Source organism: Gadus chalcogrammus, chromosome 16 (assembly GCF_026213295.1).
Source record: "Gadus chalcogrammus isolate NIFS_2021 chromosome 16, NIFS_Gcha_1.0, whole genome shotgun sequence".
Lineage (NCBI taxonomy): Eukaryota > Metazoa > Chordata > Actinopteri > Gadiformes > Gadidae > Gadus > Gadus chalcogrammus.
The window spans coordinates 6525522-6542489 of NC_079427.1; the positions used below are offsets into that span (position 1 = coordinate 6525522).

General features: G+C 46.0%; 1 protein-coding gene across 1 annotated transcript in view; it reads right to left on the bottom strand.

The window, feature by feature from the left end:
* The window catches only part of caln1 (calneuron 1), a 35346-nt gene extending 18673 nt beyond the window's left edge, over nucleotides 1-16673 (bottom strand). The window contains exons 1-3 of the mRNA XM_056611692.1: nucleotides 16559-16673; nucleotides 9108-9251; nucleotides 3882-3994 (exon numbers count right to left, since the gene is read on the bottom strand). Coding sequence (XP_056467667.1) covers nucleotides 3882-3994; nucleotides 9108-9251; nucleotides 16559-16673 — 372 coding nt within the window. The remainder of the gene's footprint in view (nucleotides 1-3881; nucleotides 3995-9107; nucleotides 9252-16558) is intronic.
* Between the last annotated feature and the right edge of the window lie 295 nt (nucleotides 16674-16968).

The window sequence follows — 16968 nt, forward strand, 5'->3', positions numbered from 1 at the left end:
GGCGTTGGGCCAGACCGAGGCGTCTCCAGGACTACGGTTGCAGATACGGCTAGGGAGTACGTTGTAATACATACAGCTTGATTAGCAAAAAGGGCCGCGCAGACATTAATCCCAACTAATTGTGCAGCAATTAGCCTGTCCCTGTGGTCGTACATCACAGGAGCGGGCCTGTGAACGCCAGCCGTGATTCTCCCTAAGCAAACAACACACAGGAAGAAGTTTGCGGCGGTTGAATCACGCGCCCGTGAGAAATCCAAACAGGGTAATTGGAAGCATTAAGTGACTGTGAGCGTGTAGGAAGCCGAAAATGAATCATCCCCTAATCTCTCCAGCTGGTTGAGATGCGACACTTGGCCCCGGCAGTGAGAGGAACGAGGGAGGTAGAGAGACAGAGAGTACGAGGGAGAGAGATGGCGACAGGGAAGATGGACGGGTGACGAGGAGGGGCTGACAGTGGGATGAAGAGGGAGATAAATAGACAGACTTAAAGACAGACCGCGATACTGAATGTGCAAAGGCCGGCGTCAGCTGTCTCTTTTAATGCTCAACCTCGAAACCGACCTCTCGAGGCAAATACCAATCAGAAGACAGAGAGTGGAGGAGAGAGAACAACAGAGACAACGCTAAAAGAAAGAGGAAGGAGATTAATGGAGGCGATGACAGACGGATGGCGATCGTTACGATGTTTATCACGCTACTGCCGCCGTCGATAGTGCTTATCGATCCGGGATGTTAACAGCAATCTTCTCGGCTCTTCGAGAAGAAAAAAAGGACACTTTAACAGCAAAAAAAACGGTTGCTTCACTTCTCATAATGTATCAGCTTCCTTCCGTCTAACAATGTTTTGAATGAATAACTACTATAGAATCTATAATATTGGAAAATATAAGTGTAAATGCATAAATTAATGTTATTAACATATTTACAGCAAAATAACAAACAGTAGCCTCGAGCAACAGGGATGGGCTGTGTATGCAGCTGAGCTGCAAAAAGGCCTCAAGCGTTATTTCAACAGTTCTCATTAATATTTAATTCCTCCAATACCAATCGGATATGTTAGAGCTAATCAATAAACCAGCCCCGGTTTCTTAATAATTTAGAACCAGAACCCCTTAACCCAATGGAGGTTCATTCAAGGCTCGGTGGGGAGAAACAGAGAAACAGAGGAACAGCCAGGCCGATACACAGAGAGAGACGTAGGAGAGAGAGAGCAACATGGGAGAGAGAGAGAGAGAGAGAGAGAGAGAGAGAGAGAGAGAGAGAGAGAGAGAGAGAGAGAGAGAGAGAGAGAGAGAGAGAGAGAGTGCAACAGGGAGAGAGGGAGAGGGAGAGAGAGAGAGAGAGAGAGAGAGAGAGAGAGAGAGAGAGAGAGAGAGAGAAGAGAGAGAGAGAGAGAGAGAGAGTGCAACAGGGAGGAGAGGGGAGGAGAGAGAGAGAGAGAGAGAGAGAGTGAGAGAGAGAGAGAGAGAGAGTGCAACAGGGAGAGAGGGAGAGGGAGCAGAGAGAGAGAGAGAGAGGGAGAGCGAGCATAGAGAAAGAGCAAGCAGAGAGAGAGAGGGAGAGGTAGAGAGAGAGAGAGAGAGAGTGAGAGAGCGCAACAGGAAAAGAGGAAGAAAGAGCAGAGAGAGAGAGAAATAAAGGGAAGGGGGCTGAGAGAGAGAGAGAGAGAGAGAGAGAGAGAGAGAGAGAGAGAGAGAGAGAGAGAGAGAGAGAGAGAGAGAGAGAGAGTACATCTCGGAGTGTACCCAAGGTGTAACAGCTGTCATCATCTGAACCCCTGAGTATACTCCTGAGTTCTAGTGGTTGGGGGTTTGACTCACAGCTGAAAGCTTCTGGATCTTGTCCTCGCACTTCACAGGCCTTATATAAGGTTTAGGGTGAAAGGTGGGGAAAAGGTCCCACATTCATACAGTATGTAACAAGGTTGGTGGTCGGTCTTTTATCCGGTTTGGCTGCAGAAATACGAGGAATCAAAAGCTTCAGTCATTTGAGGCCAACCTTTAGATGTTTTAATTGGACTGTGGATGACAGAAGGCTTGTAAATGTGTTCACTTCACGTGTTGGGTTCAGACTTGACTACAGAAGCAGCTGGTCACAGAACGGGAATATTTATCAAACACATCATTAATGAATACATCGGTGAGGCATAATGCAATACGGATTTGTAATGCTCATGTCCGACTGCTCAGCGGAGTGACTCATGCGCTATGGATCCGCTGGCCATACTAATTTATTCACATTTCAACCGAGCTGTTGAGAAGGATTTATTGGTCACAAATACTGTGTGTTCTGTTCAACAGCATTTTCAATTCTTCTGCTGGCAATTGAGTTTCTATTTTGTATCTTCTCACACCTGTTCCCTGGACCCAATTTATTTTAAATGTAATGACTTTCCTTTTAAACCATGCTTCAGAATCGAATGTTTTTGAAGAGGACTCTTATTCATTTCCTGGTCCTGATCATAAGGGGTTGCTTGACAAACAATCACTTCCTCTCTTTATTGACAATCACTAGCGATGTGTGGAACCATCATAATAAACCACAAACCCGTCCTCCATGACGATTATTTATTTATGTCATACGTCATAAATGAGCAGATGGGGGTCAGCTGGCTTGTTGAAGGATGCCTACAGGTGGACTTAGGATGTGGGGGATCAAACCCAGGACCTTTCCACTAGGTCAAACATCTTAACCGCTACACTACCTTCTGCCCCCCCAGGATTATTCTCAATGTCTCAGGTCTCAGTCTGCTCTCCTGGCACCAGCCGAGTTCACCCTGCCAGCCAGCCTGGGACCGGCTGGGGATCCGTTCAGCTGGAAGATTTGTGATGTCACAGATTAAACCAACACAACACACAAGGCCCCAGAGAGCCCCCGGTTAATGGGTATGATGGGGGGGGGGGGGGGGGGGGGCTTGCCAAGCGCAGTCATCCCTGCCAATTGCCCCCCTTGTCTCAGCTTCAAAGTTAACTTCACCCACCTTGGGTCTCTCTCTCACCTTGAGAAACTAACCGTTACCTCTTCCCCTCCCTCCCTCCCTCTCTCTCTCTCTCTCTCTCTCTCTCTCTCTCTCTCTCTCTCTCTCTCCTCTCTCTCTCTCTCTCTCTCTCTCTCTCTCTCTCTCTCTCTCTCTCTCTCTCTCTCTCTCTCTCTCTCTCAGTATCGCATGCCCAAATGTACACAACTCAACAGACCTGTAAACACCTCACTGACAGTTTGAAGTGAGGCGGGCCGCAACCAAAAACAATCCCCACATAGACGGCAAAACCATCCGACCAACGCCAAGGAACAAAGACACAATAAAAACAAACAGCACAACCGAAGCCAAATCAAATAAAGCCAGTGAAGACACTCTCTCCTGGCGCAGCTGCCCAGAAGCCATCTTGACAGGTGAAAGTGATTCTTGGAACTAGAGCCGTGGAGGAACACACACACCTCAGCAGGTCATGGGACAGCGTTTACAGGGGAGATGTAATGTTCATAACCAACCGTGAAAAGTGATCTCTGCTCCTCACCCTTACGTCTTTACACGAGGACAATACAACCCCTCGGAAATGCTCACCTGGATCTGTCTCTCTCTCATGCAGGCGAGCACTCGGGTCAACACGCACGCACGCACACACGCACGCACACACGCACGCACACACGCACGCATTCCAATCCCAATTCCAATAGCTGTTCCACACAATGTGTGTGAGAATTACAGACATCTAATCTGACTCTGAGGTACAACTACACATCTCCGTAGGTGTTGTTGTTCAAACACATCACCATAAGGTCGATAAACGACGGTGATGTCGACGAAAATGTTAAAACCCAACCAAAGACACAGCAGATTTGAGCATGAGAAGAGGGAGGGTTGCCGTCAGGGAGCCTTCTACCTGCCAGAAGATGGTGTCTATGGTGCTGCCCAGGAATCCCTCTCTGGTCTCGGACGACAGCAGCTTGGGTCCCAGGATGGTCATGAACTCCTCAAAGTCCACCTGGCCGTCGCCTGAGGGAGGAACCACATCAGTTCACACAGTACTAAGCATCAGGGCCGTTTTAAAACAATTCAATGATGGGAAATACCTTTATTTTTTAACGTTGTGGTGTTATGTGGTTTTATGTCACATGACAAACCAACGACTCTTATTCTTCGACATATTTTATTGAAATGAAAACAAAAACACAGTTAAACTTAAACTATTGAACACTTAAATAGTTAAATACAGAAGTTAACTTCTATATTTTATACATATAAGTATAAGTATTGTAAGTAGCCTATATGATGAAATTCCCTGAGCCCCCACAACACTAACAGTAAAGTGACCTGAAAAATAAAGAGTAGACCTCGGTCACCTGACCTGGTGGAGGCGGTGACCGTGGCAACAGAATTTATCATTGATCGCCTCCCTGCACATGAATATGCAGTTCTCTGTGCATGTCGGTGTGTATGTATGTTTACGTGTGCGGATGAATGCCTGAGAGTATGTGTGTGTGTAGCCGCGCAGGCAGGTTTGTGTGTGTGTGTGTGTGTGTGTGTGTGTGTGTGTGTGTGTGTGTGTGTGTGTGTGTGTGTGTGTGTGTGTGTGTGTGTGTGTGTGTGTGTGTGTGTGTGTGTGTGTGCGTGCGTGCGTGCGTGCGTGCGTGCGTGCGTGTGTGTGTGTGTGTGTGTGGATGTGTTTGTGTGTGTGTGTGTGTGTGTGTGTGTGTGTGTGTGTGCGTGCGTGCGTGCGTGCGTGCGTGCGTGCGTGCGTGCGTGCGTGCGTGCGTGCGTGCGTGCGTGCGTGCGTGCGTGTGCGTGCGTGCGTGTGTGTGTGTGGATGTGTTTGTGTGTGTGTGTTTGTGTGCGTGTGTAAGTGAAGGCCAGGCCAGGAGAAAGTGCGGAGATCATGGATTGCAGGGAGAGGATAGAAGGAGAGCGATAAGAACGGACAGGGAGTTCATCACCAAACACACCCATCCCTATTCTTATTCTGAAGGTGGTTCCCAGATTGGGGGTTGTGGCCACAGGGGTGGGGGGGGGGGGGGGGGTGAGGGGTGGGGGGGGGGGGGCCTGCAGCAGTGGCAAACACACATATCTAATTAGGGGTCAAAATGAGGACACATTATGCTAATTTGTGCTTTTTGTGCACATTTCAGGATTTCTGAATGAGATGGTTTGAAAGTCTTTATTTACAGGTTGGAAGACTTCTCTTAACCATGGTTGTAAGTGCAATGTTCACTGTATATAGTGTAAAACACTGTTGAACCAAAAAGGGGAATGATTTATTACATTTGTTAGCCTACCTTAACAAACGATTAGATAACACGTGATCTCTGATGCGTTTGTATTTGTAAGTATTCTACAGCCGTCGACAACAGTTCAAGGACACTTCACCCTCAGCCAGTCTCGGAGGACAGAAAAACTAAACGAACATCGATTGACTCTTTGCTCCAAAAACCTAACAGCAAAAATAACAACAACTGATTGAGCAGACAAAGGCACTCACTCTAGATTAAGAGCATAGCAGAGAGCGTGAAGGGCACACAAAGGTCCATGGCTATCACATCGACACACAGACAAGAACCAACAGATAACCTATCTTCCTCACAGTGATCGGACGGAGACCTGGACACACTGCAGGCGCCCGGCGATCGATGTACGGAGAGGAGGCATCGGTTCTGAACGGCAATGCTTGCTGAGATACAGTCACAACCCTCGAACTGGTTTCCCATTCAGCTGCTTAGGCTGGCAAGCTTCCCTTTGAAGCTCTGCTCTTTTGATCAGCGCTCGCCTTTTTTGTAGCCACCGTGCACGAGGAACATGAGCGTGCATGTGACTACGATCAGGAACCCGCCTACAAAGAATTTCACTAAGTTGAACAGCGGCCGTCTTCATAGAGATAGATAATAACAATATCGCCATAGCAACAGGCTGGACCCCATTCCGAGCGATTGATGAAACCAAAAATTGCCTCTTTGCTGTCCTTGCCAACCCCCATAAGGCGGAAATAAAATGATTCTGATTGTTTATTAAACCTTTTTCTGTGTTATGAGGACAGGGGAGCTTTAAGGTCGCCCTGGGCAGCTCTGCTTACTGCTTCTCCAGGGCCCTTGTCGATTGTCCTTTATATTTCTTTAAAATGTAATTCCATTATGTTTGAAGGGTATATAAATAATACAAATAAATATCCTGCCCTTCATCAATTATTAAAGCTGTTAAAATTGCTGGGCTTGTATTCACAAATCAATATCCTTATTAAACAAAGCAAAATGTTTGGTGGTGTTGCTAGAACAAAGCACAGGATTGCTTGGTCCTTGTCTACAGTGAAGGCTAAATTCCTAGTTTTCCTTCATACATCACAGGCGTTCACCGATATCCACCTTGCGGGTAACGTACCGTAAGGAAATGTGAAAGGTAACGTGATAATACATTAGTATCGACCCTAATACTATTATTCATGCTAGATTGACTTGGCATCACAGTGATATTCTATTGATGATAATGTATGACTATAGAAGAACTTAACACTGGTCCGGGTGAGTAAACCATGATAACCGTCTCTCCTGGCTGTCATAGTGCCAATTCTGCCCAAGAGCATTTATCATGAGTTTGTCTCCGAACAAACTAAATCAAAACCAGTAGAACTGGAGTGAAGATTTCTAAAGATGGAAGTGCAGAATCGATCTGTCAAAGCAATTTACACTAATTATATTGGTATTGGTAGCAGAGGCTTTCGGGAAGCAAGGAGAGATGATTTTAATGCTTTGAATCACCCAGACTGGCAAGCTCTTTAAGAGAGTGTGACTACTAGCCCATCTTAAAAGGCCAGCGTCTTCTCTCACCTCTCTCACTTGAGCTCTTACTTCTCTTCCTACTGCTAGCATTTCATGACCTTCACCGCCACTGCCTTCTCTCTCTTACTTACAGTCCCTCTCTCTCTCTCTCTCTCTCTCTCTCTCTCTCTCTCTCTCTCTCTCTCTCTCTCTCTCTCTCTCTCTCTCTCTCTCTCTCTCTCTCTCTCTCTCTCTCTCTCTCTCTCTCTCTCTCTCTCTCTCTCTCTCTCTCTCTCTCACATTAACACAGAGGACTGCAGGCTTCTGGGCGGAATGTACTACTTTATATTCAGTAATGTTTATATTTACAGCAACATAAAGCATTCACTTTCATCTCTTGTCTGAGATCTCTCCCCCGCTTCCAGTCGTTTATGCAGAACAAATCGCCTAAAATGGCCGTCAGAAAGAGAAGGAGACCGCGTTGTTAGTTCACTAGGAGCAGGAGCTTGGGGAATCCGTGCAACCAAAGGTGACATAATATGTTACATAAAACTGCCAAACCGGACGCACATTATAAACGTGTACATGGGCCGACAAAGGAACCAGAACTACAGCGGACCTCAACAAAGATATCAACAAAACGGAAGTCTATCACTTGTCGGTCATATTTAATGTTTAAGACCTTTAGGACTGAAATGTATGAAGGCGACCTTGACACTGAAAATCAAAATGTTCCGTTCGGAATCAAACACCAGGGTGTCTTTTGTAAGTAGTAAGTAGGTGTGGGGCTCAGGAACCAGAACCTCTGAAGGAAAGGCTTCAGTGAGAACGGTATTCCCAGCCAATAGGTTCTGGGTTCGATCCCCAGTGTCCACAGCCTAACCCATAGGTATCCTTGAGCAAGATGCCCTAACGCCTGCCTGCTCCTATAATGACTTGCATCTAAAAGGCGCTTTAAGTTGCATGGGATAACAGCATCTGCTGAATGACTCCTAAATACTTAAGGAGTGAAACAGAGTGCCCGTCTAGGCGATCTGCATTAAACACTAGATCTTCCTGTCACTCTGGGAAAAGTCCAAAAGCCTTTAGCCATCTCTCCTTCTCGCAGTGCCTCACATTTACATAATGCATATCGAGGATTGTGCCAAACACAATTCCTCAGGAGGAAATCATATCATATAACGTATAATCATATAAGGTAGAGATGGACTGCTCTCGGTGTCTGTGTTCATCAAAGCCAGAACCAGACCCAGGTTCCTGCCTGGTGGAGCCACTGGTGTCGCAGCACATTTGTTTATATGAGGTCGTTGGCTCGTGGGTACGAGTCATTAGGCAGGACTCCTTGTATGTACCCGACATTTCAATCTAACTCTATCTAAAACATCTAACTTTATACCTTGTGCTTTATACCTGCGACCCCCTGGAATCCAGTAACGCAATGTTTCCTCACTGCGGGTCTGGATTAATCTCCAGCTCAGTCTGTGTTTTCCTCTGAGTAAAACATGAGTGAAGCGTAGCTACCTGTATGATGAAACTGAAACGGTGTTTCTGAATCAATTCTCCCCCGATCGGCAGATCATAATCATAATCACACAGCTTCCCCTCTGGCTTCACTCTCTCTGGGGACTGACTGGGTACATGCTGTCTATGAAGCACACACACATCCATGGGCCACTTGATCATCACCTCAACGGGGAACACAGCCACACGTGTGTGCACAGATGTTTCGCGTGGCATGCGTGGTGCAGGCGAGCGTGAAATGTATGCATTCACGTTCGTTCCGGTTGATGATCGTGCATCACTATCTTAGAAAATACAAACAGGAAATGGTTTTCACGCGTGGAAGAACAGTGTGTGTGTTTGTGTGTGTGTGTGGTTATGTGTGTATATACTTCAATCATGGTTCAATGTATGTTTGGTTATGTCTCTGGAAGAAGCGATTGTTTGTTTACCTAATGGTGCGTAGTGTGTGTCATGTATTGTGTTTCAGGCAGGCAGACCAAACACGTATTACTATAGGTATTGATGCATTTGGTTTAGTATGGGTGTGATTGTTTTGGCATGTGATGAGTGAGTGAGTGAGTGAGTGAGTGAGTGAGTGAGTGAGTGAGTGAGTGAGTGAGTGAGTGAGTGAGTGAGTGAGTGAGTGAGTGAGTGAGTGAGTGAGTGAGTGAGTGAGTGAGTGAGCCAGTGAGTGAGTGAGTGAGTGAGTGAGTGAGTGAGTGAGTGAGTGAGTGAGTGAGTGAGTGAGTGCGTTGATATGGGATGAGTGTGTGTTGTCATGTGATTGAATTGACATACAATGATGCATATAATGTGTGTGCTTGCGCGCATGTGTGTGTGTGTGTGTGTGTCTGTGTGCTCACCGTCCATATCTAGTCTCTGCATGATGATGGCCAGCTCCACCTCACTGGGCATGTACCCCAGGGAGCGCATGGCCATGCCCAGCTCCTGCTTGGAGATGAAGCCGTTCCCGTCCCGGTCCAAGACCCGGAACGCCTCGCGGATCTCTGCGCAACAAACAACATGGGAACATGCTCAGGAACACACAGGAACACATCTCTCTCTCTTTCTTGAACACTCTCACCTATACTCTATCGCTCTAACTGTGTGTATGTTTGTCTCTCTCTCTCTCTCTCTCTCTCTCTCTCTCTCTCTGCAGACAATGTATGTAACAATAACAAAATGTAATCTCTTTTGAATTATTTTACAACTTGTAATTCTGCTGCTGTGAAACCCACTTTCCCCCTCTGGGAACCATAAAGTGTATATCTTATCATCAACCCCCACTCACAAAAACTATTCATCTCCCTATCCATCGCTCTCTATAGTTCTCTTTCCACCCCCCTTCCCGTTAAAGTCCTGATGGGTTTGAAGGCTTGTGATGCCCTGAGAAGAATATCACCTGTGTTACTCTCTAGCCTCCCAGTGCCTCCTCTCTCCCTCTGTGGTGAGGGATAGGGTTTGTGGGGGGGGGGGGGGGGGGGTCTCTCTCCTTGGGCTTTACGGCAAAACTTTTTTTAATCTATGTTGCTCTTTCTCTGCCATTCATCATCATCGTTTTACACACTTCCCTCCAGCCTCTCCCTCTCTTTCTCTCCCTCTGTCCCTTCTCCCCTCGTCTTCTCCTTTCCATCCATCCATTCGCCCGCTCTCCTTCTGTCATCCCCCTCTCTCTCCCTCTCGCTCCCCACCCTCCCCTCACAGGTTCTGAGTGTGTGTGATGTGATTTTGGGGCCTCGCTCTACTGCTTTAACGTGATCAAGCCCTGTCGTCAATTCATAATCTCCCTTCTCTCCCTCGACAGCCACTCTCGCTCTCTTCCATTCACCTCTGTTCACCCATCCATATATCATCCATCCATACATCCATCATCAATCACATCGTCGTTCCATTATCCGTCCATCTATTCATCTATAATCTCTGCTTTTGTGATAGTCACTCAAAGGTACTCGGTTTCTATCTCAAGTGGTTTTTGATGGCTTGCACTACAACAGGATGTAGACAGGTTTGTGGTCTGTGGTCTGGTGACTATACTGACGCACGCATTAAAATGTGTATACTCGTACTACTAATATAAATCTGAACTATATACCGGTAATACATTTCTAAACAGATGCTATGGAGATTGCGGCATGCAAAGGCAGTGCGTTACCTGAAACACAGCGTGTGTTGTGTAAGGTGTTTATAGATGCTACCTTGGCATAGTACGTTTTAAAGTGCCTCAGTCCAGAGAGATTGAACACAACAAGCAAGCCCACATAAAGCCTGGCCTCTGGCCAAACACACACCAGAGCCAAGCTATGAATGTTGATACAAAGTTGAATGTGTGTGTGTGTGTGTGTGTGTGTGTGTGTGTGTGTGTGTGTGTGTGTGTGTGTGTGTGTGTGTGTGTGTGTGTGTTCCCACTCCTCCTGCTGCCCTTAAAATGAGTTCTGAAAACTCTGTAAATCTCCAAGCTTATCGTTTGTCCATCATACACGGTAACAAGGGGCAATTACTAAAGGACCAATCATAGCAGAGATGTGGATTGATTGACTGCAGACTATATAATTGGCTGAAAGGAGACGAGAGCAACCAAGCCTGATTGCATGGAACCGTTTTCTCAGCAATGTTTCATTCTTAATTATATGAATATGGGAATATACTCTAGTATACTTGAATATTGCATATAGGCTTGACTGTGAGTATGGATGTATACGTTGTACTGAATACTGAATGGCCAAATATTTCAACAAGTAATGAATGAAGCCTTAACAGATCAGCCAAAAGTTTCTCCTGTCGATACAGAATTTGTGAATACTATATATATATATACGTATATATAAATATACATTTAATCGACGTGTGAACACATTACTGACCACATTGCGCCCGCTCAATGAGCTGTCGCACTGCGAGTGAAATTGATATTGCATTTCCCCTGTCTGCTCCCTGTCACTATGGCGACGCCAACGCGCCTCTCAAAAAAAGTACACAGTTGAGTCAGCAACCACTGGTTCCCCGACGCCACCGCGTGAAGCCCAGTGCCCGCTGAAGCCAGGCAGCGGGATCCACTGATGAGCTCTCATAAACGCATGTTTCATAAATGTGCCAGCACAGAACAGAGGGAGGGAGGGAGAGGGAGGGAGGGAGGGAGCGAGAGTGAGAGAGAGAGAGAGAGAGACAGACAGACAGACGGAGTGAATGAGAGAGAGGGAGAGAGGGAGAGATTAAACTGAGGGGGCAGGGGACAGAGAGAGGGAGAGGGGAGGGAGAGAGAGAGGGAGGGATGAAAGAGAAATGAGGGGGAGCGGAACAGAGAGAAATAGAAAACAAGCAGAGGAAAGGAGTGAAAGAGAGAGGGCAGAGGACAGAGAAAGAGAGAGAAGAGGGAGGAAGAGGAAAAGGGAGAGAGACAGCTTGTGTATTTTTTCACATCTCCAAAAGACCTCAATGATTGCATGGCATGCATGAGCACACTTTTGAACACTGAATAATTTGAGACTGTGAATGTAATACATGGCTTTCTTTCCGAAGAGCAACAAAAGGGACGGTTTGGTGGTCTTTATCACGCGGGTACAGAGACACAGAGACAAATCCAATAAACTTCTTATTTTCCACCCTGTTCACACTCTGTCCCATTTCCCTGGTCGGCCATTTTAAATGTTTTCCATAAACTCACAAAAGATCTGTTAGAAGGATATTAAAGTCCTCGCTCCAGGTGGTTCATTTCTGCCTAATAATAAAGATATCAAACTTTATTCATATGATGATTTTACAAACCGAGATCTTTAGTTTGGTGATATTTGTAAAAAAATATATAATAATTATGTTAGGGTTTACCTTGTATTTCATGAAGAATGCTTTTTACTTGTCTGCGACTTCATTGTATGTTCAAGTGTATTTAATAAAAACAACAATCCTCAAAACGTTTTATTGGTCTGCTTTTACACTAGACAAATGAACCATGATATTCCATGATATATCACTTTTCAGAAAATGCCTGTTATAAATCACAGGAATCCCATTGTTAAAAGGCTGTCCTGAGTCCTGAGTTGTAAATACAATTGGTTTGGAATGTGTGTGTGTGTGTGTGGTTCTGCATGCGACAGAGCAACTTCCAACGGGCCCTTGAAAATGCGAACCAAAATGCGAACCACAGCCCCTGCTTTCACTAAAGCCCTCAGCTTCTGCTGCAGAATACACACAAAAACACACACACTTAAAAAAAAACACGCACCTGCACACACACACACACACATGATAACGATAGATGTCACATAAAGACAAATATGCAAACACATACACACTAAAAGAATGGTGCGCGCACACGCACACACACACACACACACACACACACACACACACACACACACACACACACACACACACACACACACACACACAGACAGACATGCACACACAGACATGCACACACACACACAGACATGCACACACACACACACACACACACACACACACACACACACACACACACGCACACACACACACACACACACACACACGCACACACAGACATGCACACACACACACACACACACACACACAGACACACACACACACACACACACACACACACACACACACACACACCACACACACACACCACACACACACACACACACACACACACACACACACACACACACACACACACACACACACAGACACAGGTAAATACAGTTGAAGTTTAGAAAGTAAGTACGAGTTATTGTATCACTTGAATACAAATATTCATTATGTAACAGAGTCATTAAAAAGGCCACCACAAATGTACAAAGGCATGTTATAACCGTTGATTATCACACTCAGGCGCACAAACACACACATGCACACTCACGTACACACACACAGTTCAAAGCTATAAAGATGCATCCCTCGTCATTCTTCATACACTTTAGGAGCACTCGCAGGAGTAAAGGAGGGTGCGTCCCTGTATCACTCTGGGAGCTGTTTTAATGGAACAAAGGCTCTCAGCGTCTGTATGTTTGAATGTGACTTAAGCTACACACAAACTGCTCCCTCGAGTCCAACACAACACCATAGGGGCGAGAGGGAGAGTTGTTATCAAAGTTCAGTTTGTTCACCGAAGGGATCGAAAAACTAGGGCAAACACAAATCTCCAAATTGTAAGTTTTGTTGTTGTTTGAATACAGAATGCAAAACATGCGTTTGTGTATACTGTGTAACCGATATGGAACAATATTGAACCAACCCAGGGTGGTTTATTCCTGTTGACCCGCAGTTACCAACCGTTATTGCAAATCACATACTTTCATCCATAACGTTTTATCAACTTAATCAGCTATTGTTTAAGCGTGCGCAAGGACATTTCTGGTGGATAATTGTATGTGACCATTGTTGTAAATGTTGGATTTGTTATATATTGAACTAGGGCTGAAAAATGGCAGCGGTGTCCATTGTTGAAAATGCACACCCAATGTTATTGACCAATCAGGATCCAGTCTGACATGAAACCGCACATAGAGCAAAGAGGAGGCAGACAGTGGGGAAACTATTAGGAAGGAGCTTAAGAATATGAGGAAGAATTTAGTTACCTATACCCCAGAAGATAATGTACGATTTGAATGAGAGAGGGGGCAGGATGGAGAGATAAAAAGCTAATAAAAGACACATAGAAAAGCAGAAGAAATTAACAAGGGAGGGTAGAAGGAAAGCAGAGTTCTTCGTTAAGGTTCTTCTTACAAGCAGGAGTTTCTCAGAGTTAGTTCTCTACTGAGGTTTCTTCAGAGGCCCCCTGCAGTGCTCTGTGTGCGAGCTATTCACTACGAGCCAAGCCAACCCCCCCCCCCCCCCCCTCTCTAGAGCTCTCTAGTATTATCTTTATGATTAGGACAGATTCAGTCGCTCTACCAGCACCACAACACCCGAGAGATGGCTGGGTCTCCTGATGTGTTTGTTTAGGATGATCACTAAACAGCAGGAGTCAAACAAAAACACTGATATATATGCTTGCATATCTTAGCATTGTGTTGTTTATTTGGTTGTATAGACATACATACAGTACATTTCAAAGACCTTTGGACTGAGGACAGTAAATATGTACTGTAGGAGAAAATAGGTTCTAAATGTATGAAAAATAGGTTCTTTATGTATGGCTATATGTCGCCCACACAGCCTGGCTCAACATCTTACTGGGAAAACGGCCAGTTTCTTAACTTTCCTACAGAGCCGTCTTGAGACAATCTGGTGTTGTTATAAACTCAAATGTTGAATATATATTTATTCCTTAAAAGACAAAGCAAAATAATACAAATCAAAATTGCTGACTTGCTTGCACGTATGTGATGTGCCATGGCAAATGAAGAACATAACAGAGGGTCGGTATAGAGGCTAGGGATTTTATTCGTAAATCAATGTCCCTTTCCAGCAACACTGTCAAACAGTAGTCCTGTGTTATATATACGCTTTCCCAAACGACACTATTACGACGCTGTCAGAGCTGTGATCAAGACGTAAGGGCCATTCATGTTTTACTTCCTGTCTCTACGGTCCACACTGGGCTCTGTTCGGCTGAACAAGACACTACGTTTCAGCAGAACTCCACACCATTAAAACAAATAACTACAGCGCTTCATATACTGTTGTCGGGCAAAAAACTGTTGAACATGCAGTCCTGGAAGGAATGATCAATAGATCTGTTGCTTACGATTATAGAAAATGACCTAAAGTGTGGTGGATGTTTTGAAGAGTTTGCCTTTCCTGGGCTTCTTAAATCCTAAGAGGAGCTTGAAATAAATGCCCCCCACTCGTCAAAATCCTAAATATCACGCTGCAAGAGGCTGTGGTTGAGCCGCTTAGCACATTGCTCACATATTTTCTGTCGTGAAAAACCAAAACAAATTTATTTGGCGCAGCTGTCTCCACATCAAAAGCAGATCAAATAAAAGTATTAAACAGATTTCAGACCGCCAAATGACACAAGCTGTAATAAGTAAAAATAAGTAAAAATGTCTTCCGTTTATCCAAACTGCCAACAGTTCCGGCTGAATCCGGATGGGATTCGGCAGACCTTAAGCAGACCACTTTGGGCCGGAAAACGCATTGTCTTTCATATGAGCCTCGCGGCGCATTCAATTGGCACGTATCACCGCATGAAACCTATGCATATTAAAACACCAAAGAGAGCCGCTGGGTTATTACAGTGAGCGCGGCCGGCCTCCAATCTGCCGACCAGACGCCTAATGTGGCGTCGCTGGATTAATAAGGGGACATCCCCTCACGGCAGGGCGCTCTCTCCGTCCGAGCTCAGACCCCCCTCCCGACTCTGGGAGAGAGGGGCTTTTATCAAGCAGGGCCGGGGGTGATAACTCTGAGGTCGGCTGGATAACTAAAGGGACGGCGGGAAGCAGAGTGTGACTGCTGGCGCGGAGATAAGCGAGGACAAAGGGAACAAGGAGAGCTGGCGCTGACTGGCACGGTGCCGTTGGGTTAGAGGAGCCGTTCTCTGGGTTCACCCTATACTGCCCACGCCCCCCCCCCCCCCAACCCCTACCGAGGTTCTTAGGGATCTGTGTGGGGAAACACACACGCACGCACGCACGCACGCACGCACGCACGCACGCACGCACGCACGCCAGCACACACGCACACACACACACACACACACACACACACACACACACACACACACACACACACACACACACACACACACACACACACACACACACACACACACACACACACACACACACACACACACACACACACACACGCACAGGACTGCCAACTGACTACCAAACAGCCGACAGAGTGGACACTCAAGTCAACGCTTTCGTGAAAAGAGAAAAGACTAATGGCTGTCAGGTTACGGCGGTCTGAGTTTGAAGCGGAGTCGATGAAAACATGTCAAGTCTCACTGTGTCTTTCTTGCCCTGGCCTTATGAGAGAGGAGTCACATTTTGCCCAGAGGAAAGCCATGGTGTTGTTCGAAGGGGCCCATATTTAAGCACCAGGTGTGCGCTGGTGGCCTCGCGGGTGGGAGTGTCCCCCCCAGACATACGGTGGGTGGATGACTAATCACCCTCCAACCTGACGGTTAAATCAGCCAATCGGTATAAGCAATAGCAGAAGCAGAGAGAGCACAGTTACCAGAGGTGGAGTCTAAAGCCCAAAGCACAGGGAGCTCAAATTCTGGTTCATATTCTGAAGGGTGAACCAAAAAGAGAAATAAAGTCATGTCACTTCTAAACGGAGCAAAGCACACAGAGCCGGAACGTAGCACGCTTCAAATATGAAACAAAAATGTGGGCTCTGTGGGCTTTGGGCTTAACGTTTTAAGATTTCTTACCACCCAGCTCCTCCACAGAGATGCTGGCCAACACGTCACTGTCGGTGTCCGACAGCGACTGGCTCAGGTAGTTCCCCTTGTAGAGCAGCCCTGCCGTCACAGAGTGGAATGGCATCTTCTCCCTATTGGCCGGGAAACAGGAAATGAACAGGAAAGGGCTTAGATTGGACCAAAAGGAATGCAAATGCAGCTGTTGAGTTGTAGCTTACTGTTTGGCAGATGCTTTTATCCAAAGCAACTTTAATTTAAGATGCATGTCATTAAGGATATTTAGGACAACTGTGGGCATTGGGGATCAAACACAGTTACTTTTGGTATGGAGGCCATACAAAATCCTTCCCCTTATTAATTATCTCACACAGAGTATCTACAGGCATGGAACAGAATAATTGTTCTCCCCAAGAAACTGA